This window comes from Molothrus aeneus, unplaced genomic scaffold (assembly GCF_037042795.1).
Source record: "Molothrus aeneus isolate 106 unplaced genomic scaffold, BPBGC_Maene_1.0 scaffold_30, whole genome shotgun sequence".
NCBI lineage: Eukaryota > Metazoa > Chordata > Aves > Passeriformes > Icteridae > Molothrus > Molothrus aeneus.
This window is the reverse complement of record NW_027098964.1, coordinates 453,929-472,882: the sequence shown is the minus strand read 5'-3', so window position 1 is coordinate 472,882 and position 18,954 is coordinate 453,929. Positions and strand designations below refer to the sequence as shown.

Below are 18,954 nucleotides of genomic sequence, written 5' to 3'. Positions count from 1 at the left end.
GTTTTTCCCTCCAATCGGAGCCTCCCGCCGATCTGGGGCGGGGGCACAGCAACCACAAAGACGCCGCCAGTGGGACCAAGAGCTTTTAAAAACACGGGGTGGAGGCGGGGAGGAGCTCCCAAATGTCCGTCTGTCCGGGAGAGGGGAGAGGCGGCCCCCAAAGCCCCTCCCCACCCCCCCAAAAAAACACCAAACCCCCCCAAATTCAGGCACGTGGGGTGGGGGGGGCGCCAAAACCCATCCCCCCTCCCCAAATTCAATCTCCCCCCCAAAAATGAGGGGGGGGGGGGGGAGCACAGAGTCCAGACCAGGGCGGGGGGGGGGGGGGGTCCCGGGGGTCCCCTCGGTGCTGGCGCTGTCCCCGATGGGGGAGGGGCCACCCCTGGTTGTGTTGTGTCCCCATCCCCCCCCTCAAAATGGGGGGGGGGGTCCCGTTTGGGGGTCCCGGGGGGGTTCCCGGGGGGGTTCCCGGGGGTCCCGGGGGGCTCCGGGGTCACCACAGGCGGTGCTGGTGGAGGTTGCGGCTCAGCACGGAGCGAACGTCGGCCGTGAACCTGAATTTGGGGAGGGGGATGCAAGGTGAGACCCCCACCCTAAATGAGAATAAGGATGGGGGGGGGTTCTAAAAAAGGGGGGTGGGAATCATCAAAATGCGGTGGGAGGCCCCAGAAATGTGGGGGGGAAACACCCCCCCCCCCAAAAAAAAAAAAGAGTTGAAAAAGGCCCGAATCCACACAGGAATCCCAAAAATCTCCCCAGAACTCCCCAAAATCCACCCAAAAACCCCAGAATCTCCCAGAATCTCTCCCGAAATCCATCCAGGAATCCCCAAAATCCCCCCCAGGACCCACTAAACTCCCTCAAATCCCCTCCATGACCCCCAAATCCCCCCAGGTCCCCCCAAATCCCCTCCAGGACCCCCCACACTCCCCCAAAACCCCTCCATGACCCCCAAATCCCCCCTGGGTCCCCCCAAATCCCCCCCAGGACCCCCCAAACTCCCTCAAATCCCCTCCAGGACCCCCCAAATCCCCCCCAGGATCCCCCAAATCCCCTCCAGGACCCCCCACACTCCCCCAAAACCCCTCCATGACCCCCAAATCCCCCCTGGGTCCCCCCAAATCCCCCCCAGGATCCCCCAAATCCCCTCCAGGACCCCCCAAACTCCCCCAAATCCCTTCCAGGACCCCCCCGAACCTCCCCCAAACCTCTGCAAATCCTCTCCAGGACCCCCTAAACTCCCCCAGATCAACCCCAAACTCCCTCAAATCCCCTCCAGGACCCCCCAAACTCCCCCAAAACCCCTCCAGGACCCCCAAATCCCCCCTGGGTCCCCCCAAATCCCCTCCAGGACCCCCCAAACTCCCCCAAATCCCCTCCAGGACCCCCCAAATTCCCCCAAAACCCCTCCATGACCCCCAAATCCCCTCCAGGACCCCCTAAACTCCCCCAAATCCCCCCCAAACTCCCCCAAATCCCCTCCAGGACCCCCAAATCCCCTCCAGGACCCCCTAAACTCCCCTCCAGGGCCCCCCAATCCCCTCCAGGTCCCCCCAAATTCCCCCAACCCCACCCCAGGACCCCTCAAATCCCTTCCAGGACCCCCCAAATCCCCTCCAAGACCCCCCCAAACTCCCCCAAATCCCCCCCAAACTCCCCCAAATCCCCTCCAGGACCCCCCAAACTCCCCCAAAACCCCTCCATGACCCCCACATCCCCCCCAGGACCCCCCAAACCCCCCCCAAATCCCCCCGTGCCCACCTGAGCGCGTCCAGCATGGGCAGGAGGTTGAGCAGGGCCGTGTCCCCGGGGTCACTGAACCACGACTTGATGGGGATGGCGTTGTCTGGGGGGATTTGGGGCATTTTTGGGGGGTCCCCAGGGGATTTGGGGGGTCCTGGAGGGGATTTGGGGGGTCCTGGGGGGGATTTGGGAGGATCTGGGGGGGATTTGGGGATTTTTGGGGGGTTCTGGAGGGGATTTGGGGGATTCTGGGTGGATCTGAGGGGGATTTGGGGGATTTTTGGGGGGTCCTGGATGGGATTTGGGTGGAGCTGGGGGGGATTTGGGGGATTTTTGGGGGGTCCTGGAGGGGACTTGGGAGGATCTGGGTGGGTCTGAGGGGGATTTGGGGTTTTTTGGGGGGTCCTGGAAGGGATTTTGGGGGGAATTTCAGAGGGCCTGGAGGGGATTTGGGAACTTCTGGGTGGATCTGGGGGGGATTTGGGGGATTTTTGGGGGTCTCCAGGGGATTTTGGGGGGTCCTGGAGGGGATTTGGGGGGTCCTGGATGGTATTTTGGGGAATCCTGGGGAATTTCAGGAGGCCTGGATGGGATTTGGGAAGTTCTGGGTGGAGCTGGGGGGGATTTGGGGGATTTTTGGGGGCTCCTGGAGGGGATTTGGGAGGTTCTGGGGGGGATTTGGGGAATTTTTTGGGGGTCCCCAGGAGATTTGGGGGGTCCTGGAGGGGATTTGGGGGTCCTGGGGGGGATTTGGGGATTTTTGGGGGGCTCCTGGAGAGGATTTGGGAGGTTCTGGGGGGGATTTGGGGAATTTTTTGGGGGGTCCCCAGGGGATTTGGGGTGTTTTAGGGGTCTCCAGAGGATTTTGGGGGGTCCTGGATGGGATTTGGGAGGATCTGGGGGGGATCTGGGGGGATTTTTGGGGGGATTTTTGGGGGGATTTTGGGGGTCCTGGAGGGGATTTGGGGGGTCCTGGAGGGGATTTGGGAGGATCTGGGTGGATCTGAGGGGGATTTGGGGAATTTTTTGGGGGGTCCCCAGGGGATTTTGGGGATTTTTGGGGGATCCTGGATGGGATTTGGGGGAGTCCTGGGGGATTTTGGAGGGAATTTCAGGAGGCCTGGATGGGATCTGGGAAGTTCTGGGTGGATCTGGGGGGGATTTGGGGGATTTTTGGGGGGGTCCCCAGGGGATTTGGGGGATTTTTGGGGGTCCAGGAAGGGATTTTGGGGGTTCCTGGAAGGATTTTGGAGTTTTTAGGGGAAGTTTTGGGGGTCACCAAACCAGGACTCGATGGGGGTGGCGCTGTCTGGGGGAAATTTGGGATTTTTGGGGGGATTTTGGGAATTTTTGAACAGGGATTTTTGGGCCATTTTGGGGATATTTTTGGGGCTATTTTGGGATATTTTGGGTACCTGGGTGGCTGCGGTAGGCCCCAGGTGAGGTGTCCAGGATGACGATGCTGGACAGAGCCAGGGAGGGGATTGGGGGTGGATTTTGGGGGTGATTTTTGGGAATTTTTGAACAGGGATTTTTGGCCATTTTGGGAATATTTTTGGGGCTATTTTGGGAATATTTCTGGGGCTATTTTGGGATATTTTTGGGTACCTGGGTGGCTGCAATAGGCCCCAGGTGAGGTGTCCAGGATGACGATGCTGGACAGAGCCAGAGAAGATTTGGGGAGGATTTTTGGGGTGATTTTTGGGAATTTTTGAACAGGGGTTTTTGGGCCATTTTGGGGATATTTTTGGGGCTATTTTGGGATATTTTTGGGTACCTGGGTGGCTGCGGTAGGCGCCAGGTGAGTTGTCCAGGATGACGATGCTGGACAGGTCGCTGTGCACCACCGACAGGTCCTTGATGTAACTGCCCAGCTCCAGCGTGCAGTGCTGGGGGCGGGGCCGGGTCAGGGCCACGCCCACCGCACCCGGGCCACGCCCATTCCACATGGACACGCCCACCTCATCTGGACACGCCCATCTCATCTGGGACATGCCCACCTCACCTGGACACGCCCACCTCACCTGGACACGCCCATCTCATCTGGGACACGCCCACCTCGCCTGGACACGCCCACCTCACCTGGACATGCCCATCATATCTGGACACGCCCACCTCACCTGGACACGCCCATCTCATCTGGGACACGCCCACCTCGCCTGGACACGCCCACCTAATCAGGACATGCCCATCTCCTCTGGGACACGCCCATTCCACATGGACACGCCCATCTCATCTGGGACACGCCCACCTCGCCTGGACACGCCCACCTCATCTGGACATGCCCATCTCATCTGGGACACGCCCATTCCACATGGACACGCCCATCTCATCTGGACACGCCCACCTCATCTGGACATGCCCATCTCATCTGGGACACGCCCACCTCGCCTGGACACGCCCACTGTGCCCCATGGCACAGAATGACCCCAGCCCCTCACCTGTCCCGGTGTCACCTGTCCCACTGTCACCTGTACCCAGGTGTGTCCCTCACCAGTCCAGGTGTCCCTGTCCCAGTGTTACCTGTCCAGGTGTCCCTCACCTGTCCCCAGGTGTGTCCCTCACTTGTCCCCAGGTGTCCCTGTCCCCAGGTGTCCCTCACCTGTCCCCAGGTATCCCTCACCAGTCCAGGTGTCCCTGTCCCAGTGTTACCTGTCCAGGTGTCCCTGTCTCACCTGTCCCAGTGTCACCTGTCCCCAGGTGTGTCCCTCACTTGTCCAGGTGTCCCTTTCTCACCTGTCCCAGTGTTACCTGTCCCCAGGTGTGTCCAGGTGTCCCTCCCCTGTCCCCAGGTGTCCCTCACCTGTCCCCAGGTGTCCCTCACCTCTCCCCATGTGTGTCCCTAACCTGTCCAGGTGTCCCCAGGTGTCCCCAGGTGTGTCCCTCACCTGTCCAGGTGTGTCCCTCACCTGTCCCCAGGTGTCCCTCAGGTGTCTCCAGGTGTCCCCAGGTGTGTCCCTCACCTGTCCCCAGGTGTCCCTCACCTGTCCCCAGGTGTCCCCAGGTGTGTCCCTCACCTGTCCAGGTGTGTCCCTCACCTGTCCCCAGGTGTCCCCGGGTGTGTCCCTCACCTGTCCCCAGGTGTCCCCAGGTGTCCCCAGGTGTGTCCCTCATCTGTCCCCAGGTGTCCCCAGGTGTCCCTCACCTGTCCCCAGGTGTGTCCCTCACCTGTCCCCAGGTGTCCCCCAGGTGTCCCCAGGTGTCCCTCACCTGTCCCCAGGTGTGTCCCTCACCTGTCCAGGTGTCCCCAGGTGTCCCCAGGTGTGTCCCTCACCTGTCCAGGTGTCCCCAGGTGTGTCCCTCACCTGTCCCCAGGTGTCCCCAGGTGTGTCCCTCACCTGTCCCCAGGTGTCCCTCACCTGTCCCCAGGTGTGTCCCTCACCTGTCCCCAGGTGTCCCCAGGTGTGTCCCCCACCTGTCCCCAGGTGTCCCCAGGTGTCCCCAGGTGTCCCTCACCTGTCGGTAGTAGCGGCGGTTGAGGATGCTGCGGTTGTTGTCCAGCTTGTCGGCCACGGCGCAGCCGTAGATCTCCATGCTGGCTGTGAACACCACCAGCTCGTACCACTGGCTCACCTGGGCGACATTTGGGGCAAATTCAGGGGATTTTGGGAAAATTCAGGATTTTTGGGGAATTTTGGGGTGATTTGAGGGGATTTTGGGGGAATTTCTGGGGTTTTTGGGGTGATTTAAGGGGTTTGGGGGCCATGGATCTCCATGCTGGACATGAACACCACCAGCTCCCACATTCCCAGGATTTGGGAAAATTCCCAGGATTTTGGGGAAATTAATGAAATTTTGAGAAAATTCAGAAATTTTGGGGTGATTTGAGGGGTTTTTGGAGTGATTTGAGGGGTTTTGGGCCATGGATCTCCACACTGGCTGTGAACACCCCCAGCTCCTACCACTGGCTCACCTGGGGAAAATTCCCAGGATTTTGGGGAAATTCATGAAATTTTGAGAAAATTCAGAAATTTTTGGGAATTTTGGGGTGATTTGAGGGGTTTTTGGGGGAATTTCTGGGGTTTTTGGGGGTCTCAGGTGGGATTTGGGGGTGTGGATCTCCATGGCTGTGGACACGCCCAGCTCACCTGGACCGGGAATTTTGGGGAATTTTGGGGAATTTTAGGGAATTTTGTGGATTTTTGAAGGGTTTAGGAGGGATTTGGGATGGGTTTTGGGGTGAATTTGGGGCTTTTTGGGGTCACTCACCACCTCCAGGAAGAAATCCACGTGGGGCCGTTTGTGCACGAAGAACCTCACGGGGTGTTTGTCAATCACCACCTGGGGGACCCCAAAAATCACCACAAACACTCCCAAAATCAGCCCTGGGACCCCCAAAATCACAACAAACACCCCCAAAATCGGCCTCAGGACCCTCAAAACTCCCCAAAACTCCTTCAAAACTCCCACAAAATCCCCAAAATCCGCAGAAAATTCTCCCCAAATCCTCCCTGAATGGCCTTAAATCCTCCCAAAACTGCGCCAAATCCCCCAAAAATCCCCCCAAATTCCCCCAAAACTGCCCCAAATCCCTTCCAAACCCCTCAAAAATTCCCCAAATTCCCCAAAAATTCCTGAATTTCCCCCAAAATCCCCTCAGACCTTGAGGATGAAGTCGGGGGGGGGCCTAGGCCGCACCGTGGGCCTCAGGACAGCTCAAAAATGCCCCCAAAAAAAACAGAAAAAACCCCCAAAAATCCCCAAAAAACCTCAAAACTGCCCCAAATCCCTTCCAAACCCCTCAAATTTTCCCAAAATTTCCCAAAATTCCTGAATTTCCCCCAAAATCCCCTCAGACCTTGAGGATGAAGTTGGGAGGGGTCTCAGGCCGCACCATCGGCCTCACGACAGCTCAAAAACCTCCCAAAAAAAACCCAAAAAAATCCCCCAAAACCCCCAAAAAATCCCCAAAAAACCCCAATTCCACTCAAAACCGTTCCAAATCCCTCAAAAATGCCCCAAATCCTCCAAATTTCCCCCAAAAGCTCCACAGACCTTGAGGATGAAGTTGGGGGGGGGTGTCCCGGGCCGCACCGTAGGCCTCAGGACAGCTCAAACCCCCCCCAAAAAAAACCCCCCAAAAATCCCCAAAAAACCTCAAAACTGCCCCAAATCCCTTCCAAACCCCTCAAAATTTCCCAAAATTTCCCAAAATTCCTGAATTTCCCCCAAAATCCCCTCAGACCTTGAGGATGAAGTTGGGAGGGGTCTTGGGCCGCACCATCGGCCTCACGACAGCTCAAAAACCCCCCAAAAAACCCCCAAAAGAATCCCCCAAAACCCCCAAAAAATCCCCAAAAAACCCCAATTCCACTCAAAACTGCTCCAAATCCCTAAAAAATGCCCCAAATCCTCCAAATTTCCCCCAAAATCTCCACAGACCTTGAGGATGAATTTGGGGGGGGGTGTCCCGGGCCGCACCGTGGGCCTCAGGACAGCTCAAAAACCCCAAAAACGGCCCAAAAAACCTCCAAAAAATCCCAAAAAATCCCCAAAACTGCCCCAAATCCCTTCCAAACCCCTCAAAACTCCCCAGAATTCCTGAATTCCCCCCAAAATCCCCTCAGACCTTGAGGATGAAGTTGGGAGGGGCCCTAGGCCGCACCGTGGGCCTCAGGACAGGCCAAAACCCCCCCCCAAAAATTCCCCAAAAAATCCCCCAAAACATCCAAAAAATCCCCAAAAAACCCCAATTCCACTCAAAACTGCTCCAAATCCCTCAAAAATGCCCCAAATCCTCCAAATTTCCCCCAAAATCTCCACAGACCTTGAGGATGAAGTTGGGGAGGGGGGTGTCCCGGGCCGCACCGTGGGCCTCAGGACAGCCCAAAAACGCCCCAAAAAAACCCAAAAAAAACCAAAAAAAATCCCCAAAAAACTTCAAAACTGCCCCAAATCCCTTCCAAATCCCTCAAAATTTCCCAAAATTTCCCAAAATTCCTGAATTTCCCCCAAAATCCCCTCAGACCTTGAGGATGAAGTTGGGGAGGGGGGTGTCCCAGGCCACACTGTAGGCCTCATGTCAGCTCAAACCCCCCCCCAAAAAACCCAAAAAAATCCCAAAAAATCCCCCAAAAATCCTTCCAAACCCCTCAAATTTTCCCAAAATCCTCCAGATTTGCCCCAAAATGCCCTCAGACCTTGAGGATGAAGTCGGGGGGGGTCCCGGGCCGCACCGTGGGCCTGAGGACGCCGTCGTGGTGGGAGTGGATCAGGGTCTCGTCCAGGTCCAGCACCAGGATCTTCCTCTTCACCTGGTCTGGGAAAAAAACCACAAAATTTGGGGCAAAAATCCCAAATTTGGGGCAAAATTCCCAAATTTTGGGGGAAAATCCCTGATATTCGGGGCAAAATTTGGGGGTTGAGGGGGAAATTTTGAGGATTCGGAGCGAAAATTTGGGGGTTTTGGAGCAAAATTTGGGGGCTTGAAGGCAAAATTTGGAGGTTTAGGGGGAAAATTTGAGGATTTGGAGCAAAAATTTGGGGGTTTGGGGACAAAATTTTGAAGTTTGGGGGCAAAATTTGGGGTTTTAGGGTCCCAATTCCAAGGTTTTAGGGCAAAATTTGGGGTTTTAGGGTCCCAATTCCAAGGTTTTAGGGCAAAATTTGGGGTTTTAGGGACTGAATTCCAAGGTTTGGGGGCAAAATTTGGGGGTTTGGGGACAAAATTTGGGGGTTTGAAGGCAAAATTTGGAGGTTTAGGGGGAAAAATTGAGGATTTGGTGCAAAAATTTGGGGGTTTGGGGGCAAAATTTGGAGATCTGGGGGCAAAAATTGGGGATTTGGGCTTTTTTGCTCCTAATTTTTGGGATTATCTCTGGAATTTTTGGAATTTCCCACCCCAAATTTTGGCATTTTCCCCCCCACATTCTACATTTCCCACCCCAAATTTTGGCATTTTCTCCCCAGATTTTGAGGTTTTCTCCCCACATTTTGCATTTCCCACCCCAAATTTTGGCGTTTCCTCCCCAAATTTTGCTGTTTCCTCCCCAAATTTTGCCGTTTTCTCCCCAAATTTTGAGGTTTCCTCTCTAAATTTTGCTGTTTTCTCCCCAAATTTTGAGGTTTCCTCTCCAAATTTTGCCATTTTCTCCCCAAATTTTGCCGTTTTCTCCCCAAATTTTGCCGTTTTCTCCCGTTTTGGACTCACTCAGGCGGTTCCTGGAGATGGGCGACAGGGGCAGGACGTCGTAGCGCACGGTCTGGTACTGGATCACCTGGGAACCCCAAATTTGGGGGGACCCCGACATTCGGGAACCCCCGAATTCCATCAGGGAGAGCCCAAAAAATCCCCCCAGAAAAAAACCCCAAAAATTTCGGAGCTTCCTGAGCCTCCCCAGGGGAAAAAAAACCCCCAAAAATGGGGAAAGAAGCCCCAAAATGAGACCCAAAAAAATCTCAAAAATGAGACCCAAAAATCCCCAAAATGAGACCCAAAAATCCCCAAAATGAGACCCAAAATCCCAAAAATGAGATCCAAAAATCCCCAAAATCCACCCAAAAAAATCTCAAAAATGAGACCCAAAAATCTCCAAAATTCCCCCCAAAAAATCTCAAAAATGAGACCCAAAAATCCCCAAAATTCACCAAAAAATCTCAAAAATGAGACTCAAAAATCCCAAAAATGAGACCCAAAAATCCCAAAAAATGAGACCCAAAAATCCTCAAATGTTTTCCCCAAAATTCTCTGAAATTTCACCAAAATTCCCTCAAGTTTCCCAAAATTCACACAAATTCTCCCCAAAGTTTCCAGAAATTCCCCCAAAATCCCAAAAATTCCCAGAATTTCCCCCAAAATTGCCAAAAACTTCCCCATAACTCCCCAAAAAATTCCTAGAAATTCCCAAAATTCCCCCAAATTTCTCTAAAATTCCCCCAAAATCCCACAGAATTTCCCCGAAATTCCCAGAAATTTCCCCCAAAATTCCCAAAAATGTCCCCCAAAAACTCCAAAATTCCTAAAATTTCCCCCAAATTCCCAGAAATTTCCCCAAAATTCCCCGAATTTCCCCGGTTTCCATTTTTGGGGCCCTCCCGGCCCCTCCCCCATCCCAAAATAGCCCCGGGCCCCTCCCCCACCCCCCCGGGCCCCTCCCCCACCCCCCCCGGGCCGGGTTCAACCTTGAAAATCCCAAAATCCCCAAATTCTCCCCAAAATCCCCAAAATCCTGCACCAAAATTGCCCCAAAAATTCCCACAAAAGGAAAAAAAACCCCAAAAAAGCCAATTTGCCTGAAATTGCCCCAAAAAATTAAAAAAATGAAAGGAAAAATTTCCCCCCCAAAAAAAAAAAATCAAAGAATTTTTCCCCCAAAACCTCAAAATTTTAAGAAAATTCAACCCAAAAAAAATCCTAAAAAAATTCACAAGAAACCCCAAACCCGCTCCAAAATTCCTGAAATTTTCCCCAAATCCCCCCAAATAAATTCCTCGAAATTCCCCCCAAAAAAACAAATAAATTCCAAAAAAAATCCCCAAAATTTCAAAAAAAAGCCCAAAATTCCCCCCCAAAAAATCCCCCAAAAATTCACGAAAAATCCCAAAAATTCGCAAAAATCCCCAAAATTCCCCTTTAAAAAATCCCCAAAATTCCTGCCCAAAAAACCCCAAATTTTCCCCCCAAAAATCCCCCAAAATTACCCAAAACTTTCCCTAAAAAACCCAAATAAATTCCCAAAAAATACCAACATTTCCCAAAATAATCCTCAAAATTCCCTTCCAAAAATCCCCAAAATTCCCCCCAAAAATCTCCAAAAAATTCCCCCCCAAAATGGTTCCCAAAAAACCCCAAAGAAATTCCCAAAATAACCCCCAAAATTTTCCCCCAAAACAATCCCCAAGACCCCAAAAAAAACCCCCAAAACCCCCCCAAATTTCCCCAAAATTCCCAAAAAAATCCCCCAAATATCCCCAAATTTCCCCCCAAAAATCCCCAAAATTCCTCAAAAAATTTCCCAAAATTCCCCAAAAAAATCCCCAAAAAATTTCCCCCAAAACCTCCAAAAAATTTCCCCCAAATCCCCAAATTTCCCCCCAAAAATCCCCAAAAATTCCCCCCAAAAAACCAAAAAAAAATCCCTAAAATTCCCCAAATTTCCCCCCCTAAAAAATCCCAAAAAAACCCCAAATAATTCCCAAAATTCCCCCCCCAAAATCCCCAAATTCCCCCCAAAAAATCCCCAAAAATCCCCAAATTTACCCCCAAAACAATCCCCAAAATTCCCCCAAAAAATCCTCAAACAATCCCCCCAAAAAAACCCCAAAAATCCCCCAAAAAATCCCCAAATTCCCTGCTCCAAAAAATCCCCAAAAAACCCCAAAATTCCCCCCAAAAAATCCCCAAAATTCCCAAAAAAATTCGCCAAAAATCCCCCAAATTTCCCCCCTAAAAAATCCCCCCAAATTCCCCCAAAAAACCCCAAAATTCCCCCCAAAAAATTCCCAAATTTCCCCCAAAACAATCCTCAAAAATGCGCCAAAAATCCCCAAAAAATCCCCAAAAAAATCCCCAAAAAAATCCCCAAATTTCCCCAATAAAAAATCCCCAAAATTCCCCCAAAAAATTCCCAAGAAATCCCCAAAAACCCCAAAAATTCCCCCCAAAAATTCGCCAAAAAATCCCCAAAATTCCCCCAAAATTCCCCCAAAACCGCCAAAAAATTTCCCCCAAAAAATCTCCAAAATTCCCTAAAAAAATCCCCCAAAAATCCCCAAAAAACTCCCCCCAAAAATTCCACAAAATTCCCCAAAAAATCCCCAAAAAATCCACAAATTCCCCCCCAAAAATCCCCAAAATTCCCCCCCTAAATTCCCCCCAAAAATCCCAATAAACCGCAAAAAATTCCCCAAAAAATCCCTCAAAACCCCCCCAAAAAATTCGCCAAAAATTCGCCAAAAATTCCCCAAAAAATCCCCAAAATTTCCCCCAAATCCCCAAATTTTCCCCCAAAAAAAATCCCAAAAAACCCCCAAAAATTCCCCAAAATCTCCCAGAATTTCCCGGTTCCTTCCCGGTTCCATTCCCGTTAATTCCGGTTCCATTCCCGTTCTAATCCCGGTTCCATTCCCGTTCTAATCCCGTTTTTCCCATTATCCCAAATCCATCCCCGGTTCCGTTCCCGTTATTCCCGTTAACCCCGAGCCGTTCCCGGTGCCGTTCCCGCTCCATTCCCGTTAATTCCGGTTCCATTCCCGTTAATTCCGGTTCCATTCCCGTTAATCCCCGTTCCAATCCCGTTATTCCCATTATCCCAAATCCATCCCCGGTTCCGTTCCTGTTATTCCCGTTAACCCCGGTTCCATCCCCGGTTCCATCCCCGTTATCCCCAATCCATCCCCGGTTCCATTCCCGTTATCCCCACTCCATCCCCGGTTCCATCCCCGGTTCCATCCCCGTTATCCCCAATCCATCCCCGGTTCCATTCCCGGTTCCATTCCCGTTATCCCCGGTTCCATTCCCGGTTCCATCCCCGTTATCCCCAGTCCATTCCCGGTTCCATTCCCGTTTATCCCCAATCCATCCCCGGTTCCATCCCCGGTTCCATCCCCGTTATTCCCAGTCCATCCTCGGTTCCATTCCCGTTCTAATCCCGTTGTTCCCGTTATCCCCAGTCCATCCCCGGTTCCATCCCCGTTATCCCCCCGGTTTCCCCTCGCCGGTTTCCCCTCCCGGTACTCACGGTGCGGACCCTGCCTCCTCAGCAGGTAAAGCACGAAACTCCAGAGTTTAGCGGCGAAGGCCACGAAGGAACGGAGGCCGAGCAGGCACTGGCTCCGCATCATCCCGGTACCGGCCCCGGTACCGGCCCCGGGCGCGGCGCGGCCCAGCTCCGCCAGCTTCGCCGCGGCCCCGCCGCCGCCGCCGCCGCCTCCTGCGGCCCCCCCCGGTGTGGGAGGCGCTGCCGGGGGCGGGCCCGGGGGGGGTTCGGGGGCTCCGGGCCCTCACCGGGGCTCGGCCGGGGCCGCCGCCATCGCCGCCATAGCCCGGGGGCACTTCCGGCAGCAGCACTTCCGGGGCACGCACGGAGGGGCGGGGCTACGCATGGAAGAGGCGTGGTCAAGGTGCTATAGGAATCAACGGAGGGGGCGTGGCTTGAACAGAGGGGCGGCGCCTTTGGGAATGGGAGCGAACGAAAAAGGCGTGGCTGGTGGGCGGGGTTTATGTAAATTAGCGGAGCTCTACCGTTGCTATGGTGAGTGATTGACAGCGGCTTTATGTAAACTAGGGGGCGTGGTTTCTGCCGTTGGGATCGGTACAGGATGAAATGATTGGCAGCACCTTTATGTAAATGAAGGGGCGTGGCTTCCACGGGAAAATCGGGATTTTCACCCCTAAAAATTGGGATTTTTACCCCCAATAATTGGGATTTTCACCCCTAAAAACTGGGCAATTTTTCCCCTAAAACCTGGGATTTTCTCCTAAAATTGGGCAATTTTCCCCCCAAAAACTGGGATTTTTCACCCCCAAAAATTGGGATTTTTTACCCCTAAAAATTGAGTTTTTCCCCAAAATTGGGCAATTTTCACTCCTAAAAATTGCGATTTTCCCCCGTAAAAATTGGGATTTTTTTCCTCAAAATTTGGGATTTTCTCTCCTAAAATTGGGCAATTTTTTCCCCAAAAATTAGGATTTTTCACCCCTAAAAATTGTGATTTTTTTACCCTTAAAATTGCAATTTTCCCCCCAAAATTTGGGATTTACACCCCTAAAATTCGGGAATTTTTCCCCCCAAAATTTGGGATTTTTTCCCTCAAAAATTGTGATTTTTTACCCCTAAAATTGGGATTTTTTTCCTCAAAATTTGGGATTTTCTCTCCTAAAATTGGGCAATTTTTTCCCCCAAAAATTGGGATTTTTCACCCCTAAAAATTGGGATTTTTCACCCCTAAAATTGCGATTTTCCCCCCCTAAAAATTGGGATTTTTTTCTCAAAATTTGGGATTTTCTCTCCTAAAATTGGGCAATTTTTTCCCCAAAAATTAGGATTTTTTTCACCCCTAAAAAATTGGGATTTTTCACCCCTAAAATTGCAATTTTCCCCCTAAAAATTGGGATTTACACTCCTAAAATTGGGGAATTTTTCCCCCTAAAATTTGGGATTTTTTTCCCCAAAAATTGCGATTTTCCCCCCTAAAAATTGGGATTTTTCACCCCTAAAAATTGCGATTTTTTACCCCTAAAAATTGCGATTTTCCCCCTAAAAATTGGGGTTTACACCCCTAAAATTGGGCAATTTTCACTCCTAAAAATTGCGATTTTTCCGCCCTAAAAATTGGGATTTTTTTCCTCAAAATTTTGGGATTTTCTCTCTTAAAATTGGGCAATTTTTTTACCCAAAAATTGCACAATTTTTTCTCCCAAAATTTGGGATTTTCACCCCTAAAAATTGGGATTTTCACTCCTAAAATTGGGAAATTTTTCCCTCCAAAAGTTGGGATTTTCACTCCTAATATTGGGAAATTTTTCCCCCTAAAAATTGGGATTTTTTCTCCTAAAATTGTGCAATTTTCACCCCAAAATTTGGGATTTTCACCCCTAAAAATTGGGATTTTTCCCCCTAAAATTGGGATTTTTTTTTCCCCAAAAATTGCGATTTTCCCCCCTAAAAATTGGGATTTTTTACCCCTAAAATTGGGATTTTTCCCCCAAAAATTGGGATTTTCCCCCCTAAAATTGGGCAATTTTCCCCCCAAAATTTGGGATTTTCACACCTAAAAATTGGGATTTTTTACCCCTAAAATTGGGATTTTTCCCCCCAAAATTTGGGATTTACACCCCTAAAATTGGGCAATCTTCCCCCCCAAAATTTGGGATTTTCACTCCTAAAAATTGAGATTTTTTACCCCTAAAAATTGAGATTTTTTACCCCTAAAAATTGAGATTTTTTCCCCCAAAACTGGGCAATTTTCACTCCTAAAAATTGGGATTTTTCCCCCTAAAATTGGGATTTTTCCCCCCTAAAATTGGGATTTTTTTCCTCAAAAATTGGGATTTTCACCCCTAAAAATTGAGATTTTTCCCCCTAAAAATTGGTCAATTTTTCCCCCTAAAATTGGGATTTTTTTCCTCAAAAATTGCGATTTTCCCCCCTAAAAATTGGGATTTTTTCCTCAAAATTTGGGATTTTCTCTCCTAAAATTGGGCAATTTTTTCCCCAAAAATTGGGATTTTTTCACCCCTAAAAATTGTGATTTTTTACCCCTAAAATTGCAATTTTTCCCCCAAAATTTGATATTTACACCCCTAAAATTGGGGAATTTTTCCCCCTAAAATTTGGGATTTTTTTTCCCCAAAAATTAGGATTTTCCCCCCTAAAAATTGGGATTTTTCACCCCTTAAAAATTGAGATTTTTCCCCTAAAATTGGGCAAATTTTTCCCCAAAAATTAGGATTTTTCACCCCTAAAAATTGGGATTTTTCCCCCCAAAAATTGGGATTTTCCCCCCTAAAAATTGGGATTTTTTTCTCAAAATTTGGGATTTTCTCTCCTAAAATTGGGCAATTTTTCCCCCTAAAAATTGGGATTTTTTTCCTCAAAATTGCGATTTTTTACCCCTAAAATTTCACCCCTAAAAATTGCGATTTTTTACCCCTAAAATTGGGATTTTTCCCCCCAAAATTTGGGATTTTCACTCCTAAAAATTGGGATTTTTTACCCCTAAAATTGGGATTTTTCCCCCAAAAATTGGGATTTCCCCCCCTAAAATTGGGCAATCTTCCCCCCCAAAATTTGGGATTTTCACTCCTAAAAATTGGGATTTTTTACCCCTAAAATTGGGATTTTTCCCCCCAAAATTTGGGATTTACACCCCTAAAATTGGGCAATTTTCACTCCTAAAAATTGGGATTTTTTTCCTCAAAATTGCGATTTTCCCCCCTAAAAATTGGGATTTTTTTCCTCAAAATTTGGGATTTTCTCTCCTAAAATTGGGCAATTTTTTCCCCAAAAATTAGGATTTTTCATCCCTAAAAATTGAGATTTTTTACCCCTAAAATTGCAATTTTCCCCCCAAAATTTGATATTTACACCCCTAAAATTGGGCAATTTTCACTCCTAAAAATTGGGATTTTTTTCCTCAAAATTTGGGATTTTCTCTCCTAAAATTGGGCAATTTTTTCCCCAAAAATTAGGATTTTTCATCCCTAAAATTGCGATTTTTTACCCCTAAAATTGGGATTTTTCCCCCTAAAATTGAGATTTTTTACCCCTAAAAATTGAGATTTTTCCCCCAAAACTGGGCAATTTTCACTCCTAAAAATTGGGATTTTCCCCCTAAAATTGGAATTTTTTTTCCCAAACTTTGGCGCTTTTGCCCCAAAAGCGGCCGGGCAGGCGGGGGGAGGGGCAGCTCCTTTATTGGGGTCCCATTTTTGGGGTTTTTTTCCCCAAATTTGGGGGTCGGGGGGGGGAGGGGTCACAGCTCCAGGTCCTCGTCGGGGTCCTCGAGGTCCTCGGGGGGCGCCGGGGGCTCGGCCCTGCGGGGGTGGGGCAAAAATGGGAGATTTTGGGCAAATTGGGGAAAAATGGGGATTTTGGGGGGGAATTTGGGGGGAAATTGGGAGATTTTGGGGGGAAAATTGGGGGAAATTTGAGGGAAAATTTGGGAGAAATGTGGGGGGAAAATTGGGGAAATTTGGGGACATTTTCGGTGAAATTTGGGGAAATACTGGGGAAAAATTTGGGAAATTTGGGGGAAAATTTGGGGGGAAATTTGGGGACATTTTGGGGGAAATTTGGGAGAAATTTGGGGAAATATTGGGGGAAAATTTTGGGGGAAAATTGGGGAATTTTGGGGAAATTTGGGAAAAATTTGGGGGAAAATTTGAGGGAAAATTTGGGGGAAAATTTGAGGGAAAATTGGGAATTTTGGGGGGAAAATTTGAGGGAAATTTGGGAGGAAATATTGGGGGGGAAAATCAGGGAATTTTGGGAAAATTTGAGGGAAAATTGGGAATTTTGGGGGAGATTTTAGGAAATTTGGGGAATTTGGGGGAAAATTTGAGGGAAAATTGGGAATTTTGGGGGAAAATTTGGGGAAATATTGGGGGAAAATTTGGGAAATTTGGGGGGAAATTTGAGGGAAAATTGGGAATTTTGGGGGGAATTTGGGGAAAACATTGGGGGAAAAATTGGGGAAATATTGGGGAAAAATTTGGGAATTTTGGGGGAAATTTGAGGGAAAATTGGGAATTTTGGGGGGAAAATCAGGGAATTTTGGGGGAAATTTGAGAGAAAATTGGGAATTTTGGGGGAGATTTTGGGAAAATTTGAGGGAAAATTGGGAATTTTGGGGGGAGATTTTGGGAATTTGGGGGGAAATTTGGGGGAAAATTTGAGGGGAAAATTGGGAATTTTGGGGGAAATTTGAGGGAAAATTGGGAATTTTGGGGGGAAAATCAGGGAATTTGGGTGGATTTTGGGAGGAATTTTGGGGCAATTTTGGGAGGAATTTCAGGGAATTTTTGGGGTGATTTGAGAGGGATTTTGAGGGAATTTTTGGGGAAATTTTGGGAGGAATTTCAGGATTTTTTGGTGAATTTTGGGAGGAATTTTGGGGAAATTTTGGGAGGAATTTCAGGGAATTTTGGGTGGATTTTGGGAGGAATTTTGGGGAAATTTTGGGAGGAATTTCAGGATTTTTTGTGGATTTTTGGGGTGATTTGAGAGGGATTTTGGGAGGAATTTTGGGGAAATTTTGGGAGGAATTTCAGGATTTTTTTGGTGGATTTTGGATGAATTTCAGGGAATTTTTGGTGGATTTTGGGAGGAATTTCAGGGATTTTTTGGGTGGATTTTTGGGGTGATTTGGGAGGGATTTTGGGAGGAATTTTGGGGAAATTTTGGGAGGCATTTCAGGATTTTTTGGTGGATTTTGGGATGAATTTCAGGGAATTTTTGGTGGATTTTGGGAGAATTTCAGGAATTTTTTGGGTGGATTTTTGGGGTGATTTGGGAGGGATTTGGGAGGGATTTCAGGAATTTTGGGTGGATTTTTGGGGTGATTTGAGAGGGATTTTGGGAGGGATTTCAGGGGTTTCTGGTGGATTTTTGGGGGGATTTCAGGGGCATTTGGGCTCCCCAGACTCACCTGGGCAGGTATGGGGGGGTCAGGGCCGCCCTCGCCCCCCGCTCGGCCTCCGACAGCCCCAGGCGAAAGGTCAGGGGGGGCCCCCCCAAATTTGGGGCTTTTGGGGCCTTTTTGGGGTCCCCCCAATTTGGGGAGGGGTCCCCAAGGGTCGGGGGGGGCCCCAAGGAGCCGTCGGGGAGGAGGGTGAGGATCTCCTGGGGAGAGGGGGGAAAAAGGCCCAAAATCAGCCAAATTCAGCCCAAAATTCAGCCCAAAATCAGCCAAATTCAGCCCAAAATTCAACCCAAAATCAGCCAAATTCAGCCCAAAATTCAGCCCAAAATCAGCCAAATTCAGCCCAAAATTCAGCCCAAAATCAGCCAAATTCAGCCCAAAATTCAGCCCAAAATCAGCCAAATTCAGCCCAAAATTCAGCCCAAATTCAGCCAAATTCAGCCCAAAATTCATCCCAAAATCAGCCCAAATTCAGCCCAAAATTCAGCCCAAAATCAGCCAAATTCAGCCTAAAATTCATCCCAGAATCAGCCCAAATTCAGCTCAAAATTCAACCCAAAATCACCCCAAATTCAGCCCAAAATTCAACCCAAATCCAACCCAAAATCAGCTCAAAATTCAGCCCAAAATCACCCCAAAATCAGCTCAAAATTCAGCCCAAAATCACCCCAAAATCAGCTCAAAATTCAGCCCAAATCACCCAAAAATCAGCTCAAAATTCAGCCCAAAATCACCCCAAAATCAGCTCAAAATTCAGCCCAAAATCACCCCAAAATCAGCTCAAAATTCAGCCCAAAATTCAGCCCAAAATCAGCCAAATTCAGCTCAAAATTCAGCCCAAATTCATCCCAAATAGGACCCCAAAATTCATCCCAAAATCAGCCAAATTCAGCCCAAAATTCATCCCAGAATCAGCCCAAATTCAGCTCAAAATTCAGCCCAAATTCACCCAAATTCAGCCCAAAATTCAACCCAAATCCAACCCAAAATCACCCAAAATTCAGCCCAAAATCCAACCCAAAATCATCCCAAATTCATCCCAAATTCAGCCCAAAATTATCCCAAATCCAACCCAAAATCACCCCAAAATCTGCTCAAAATTCATCCCAAGTTCATCCCAAAGCGACC

The 18,954-nt window shown here is 49.1% G+C and overlaps 1 protein-coding gene and 1 long non-coding RNA gene across 2 annotated transcripts; both read right to left on the bottom strand.

Annotated features, from left to right (window-relative positions):
* Window positions 1-329: 329 nt before the first annotated feature.
* CTDNEP1 (CTD nuclear envelope phosphatase 1) lies at window positions 330-12,617 on the bottom strand. Its single transcript, XM_066570735.1, is given in 9 exon segments — window positions 330-554; window positions 1,762-1,846; window positions 3,521-3,632; window positions 5,200-5,316; window positions 5,953-6,024; window positions 7,884-8,002; window positions 8,894-8,960; window positions 12,423-12,431; window positions 12,433-12,617. Coding segments are annotated over 9 exon segments (735 nt in total). The 5' UTR covers window positions 12,526-12,617; the 3' UTR covers window positions 330-493.
* Window positions 12,618-16,083: 3,466 nt separating this feature from the next.
* Window positions 16,084-18,465, bottom strand: LOC136570279 (uncharacterized). The gene is made up of 2 exons (XR_010785520.1): window positions 17,833-18,465; window positions 16,084-16,219 (listed from the first exon to the last, which is right to left on the bottom strand). It is a non-coding gene; the product is annotated as an uncharacterized lncRNA (long non-coding RNA).
* Between the last annotated feature and the right edge of the window lie 489 nt (window positions 18,466-18,954).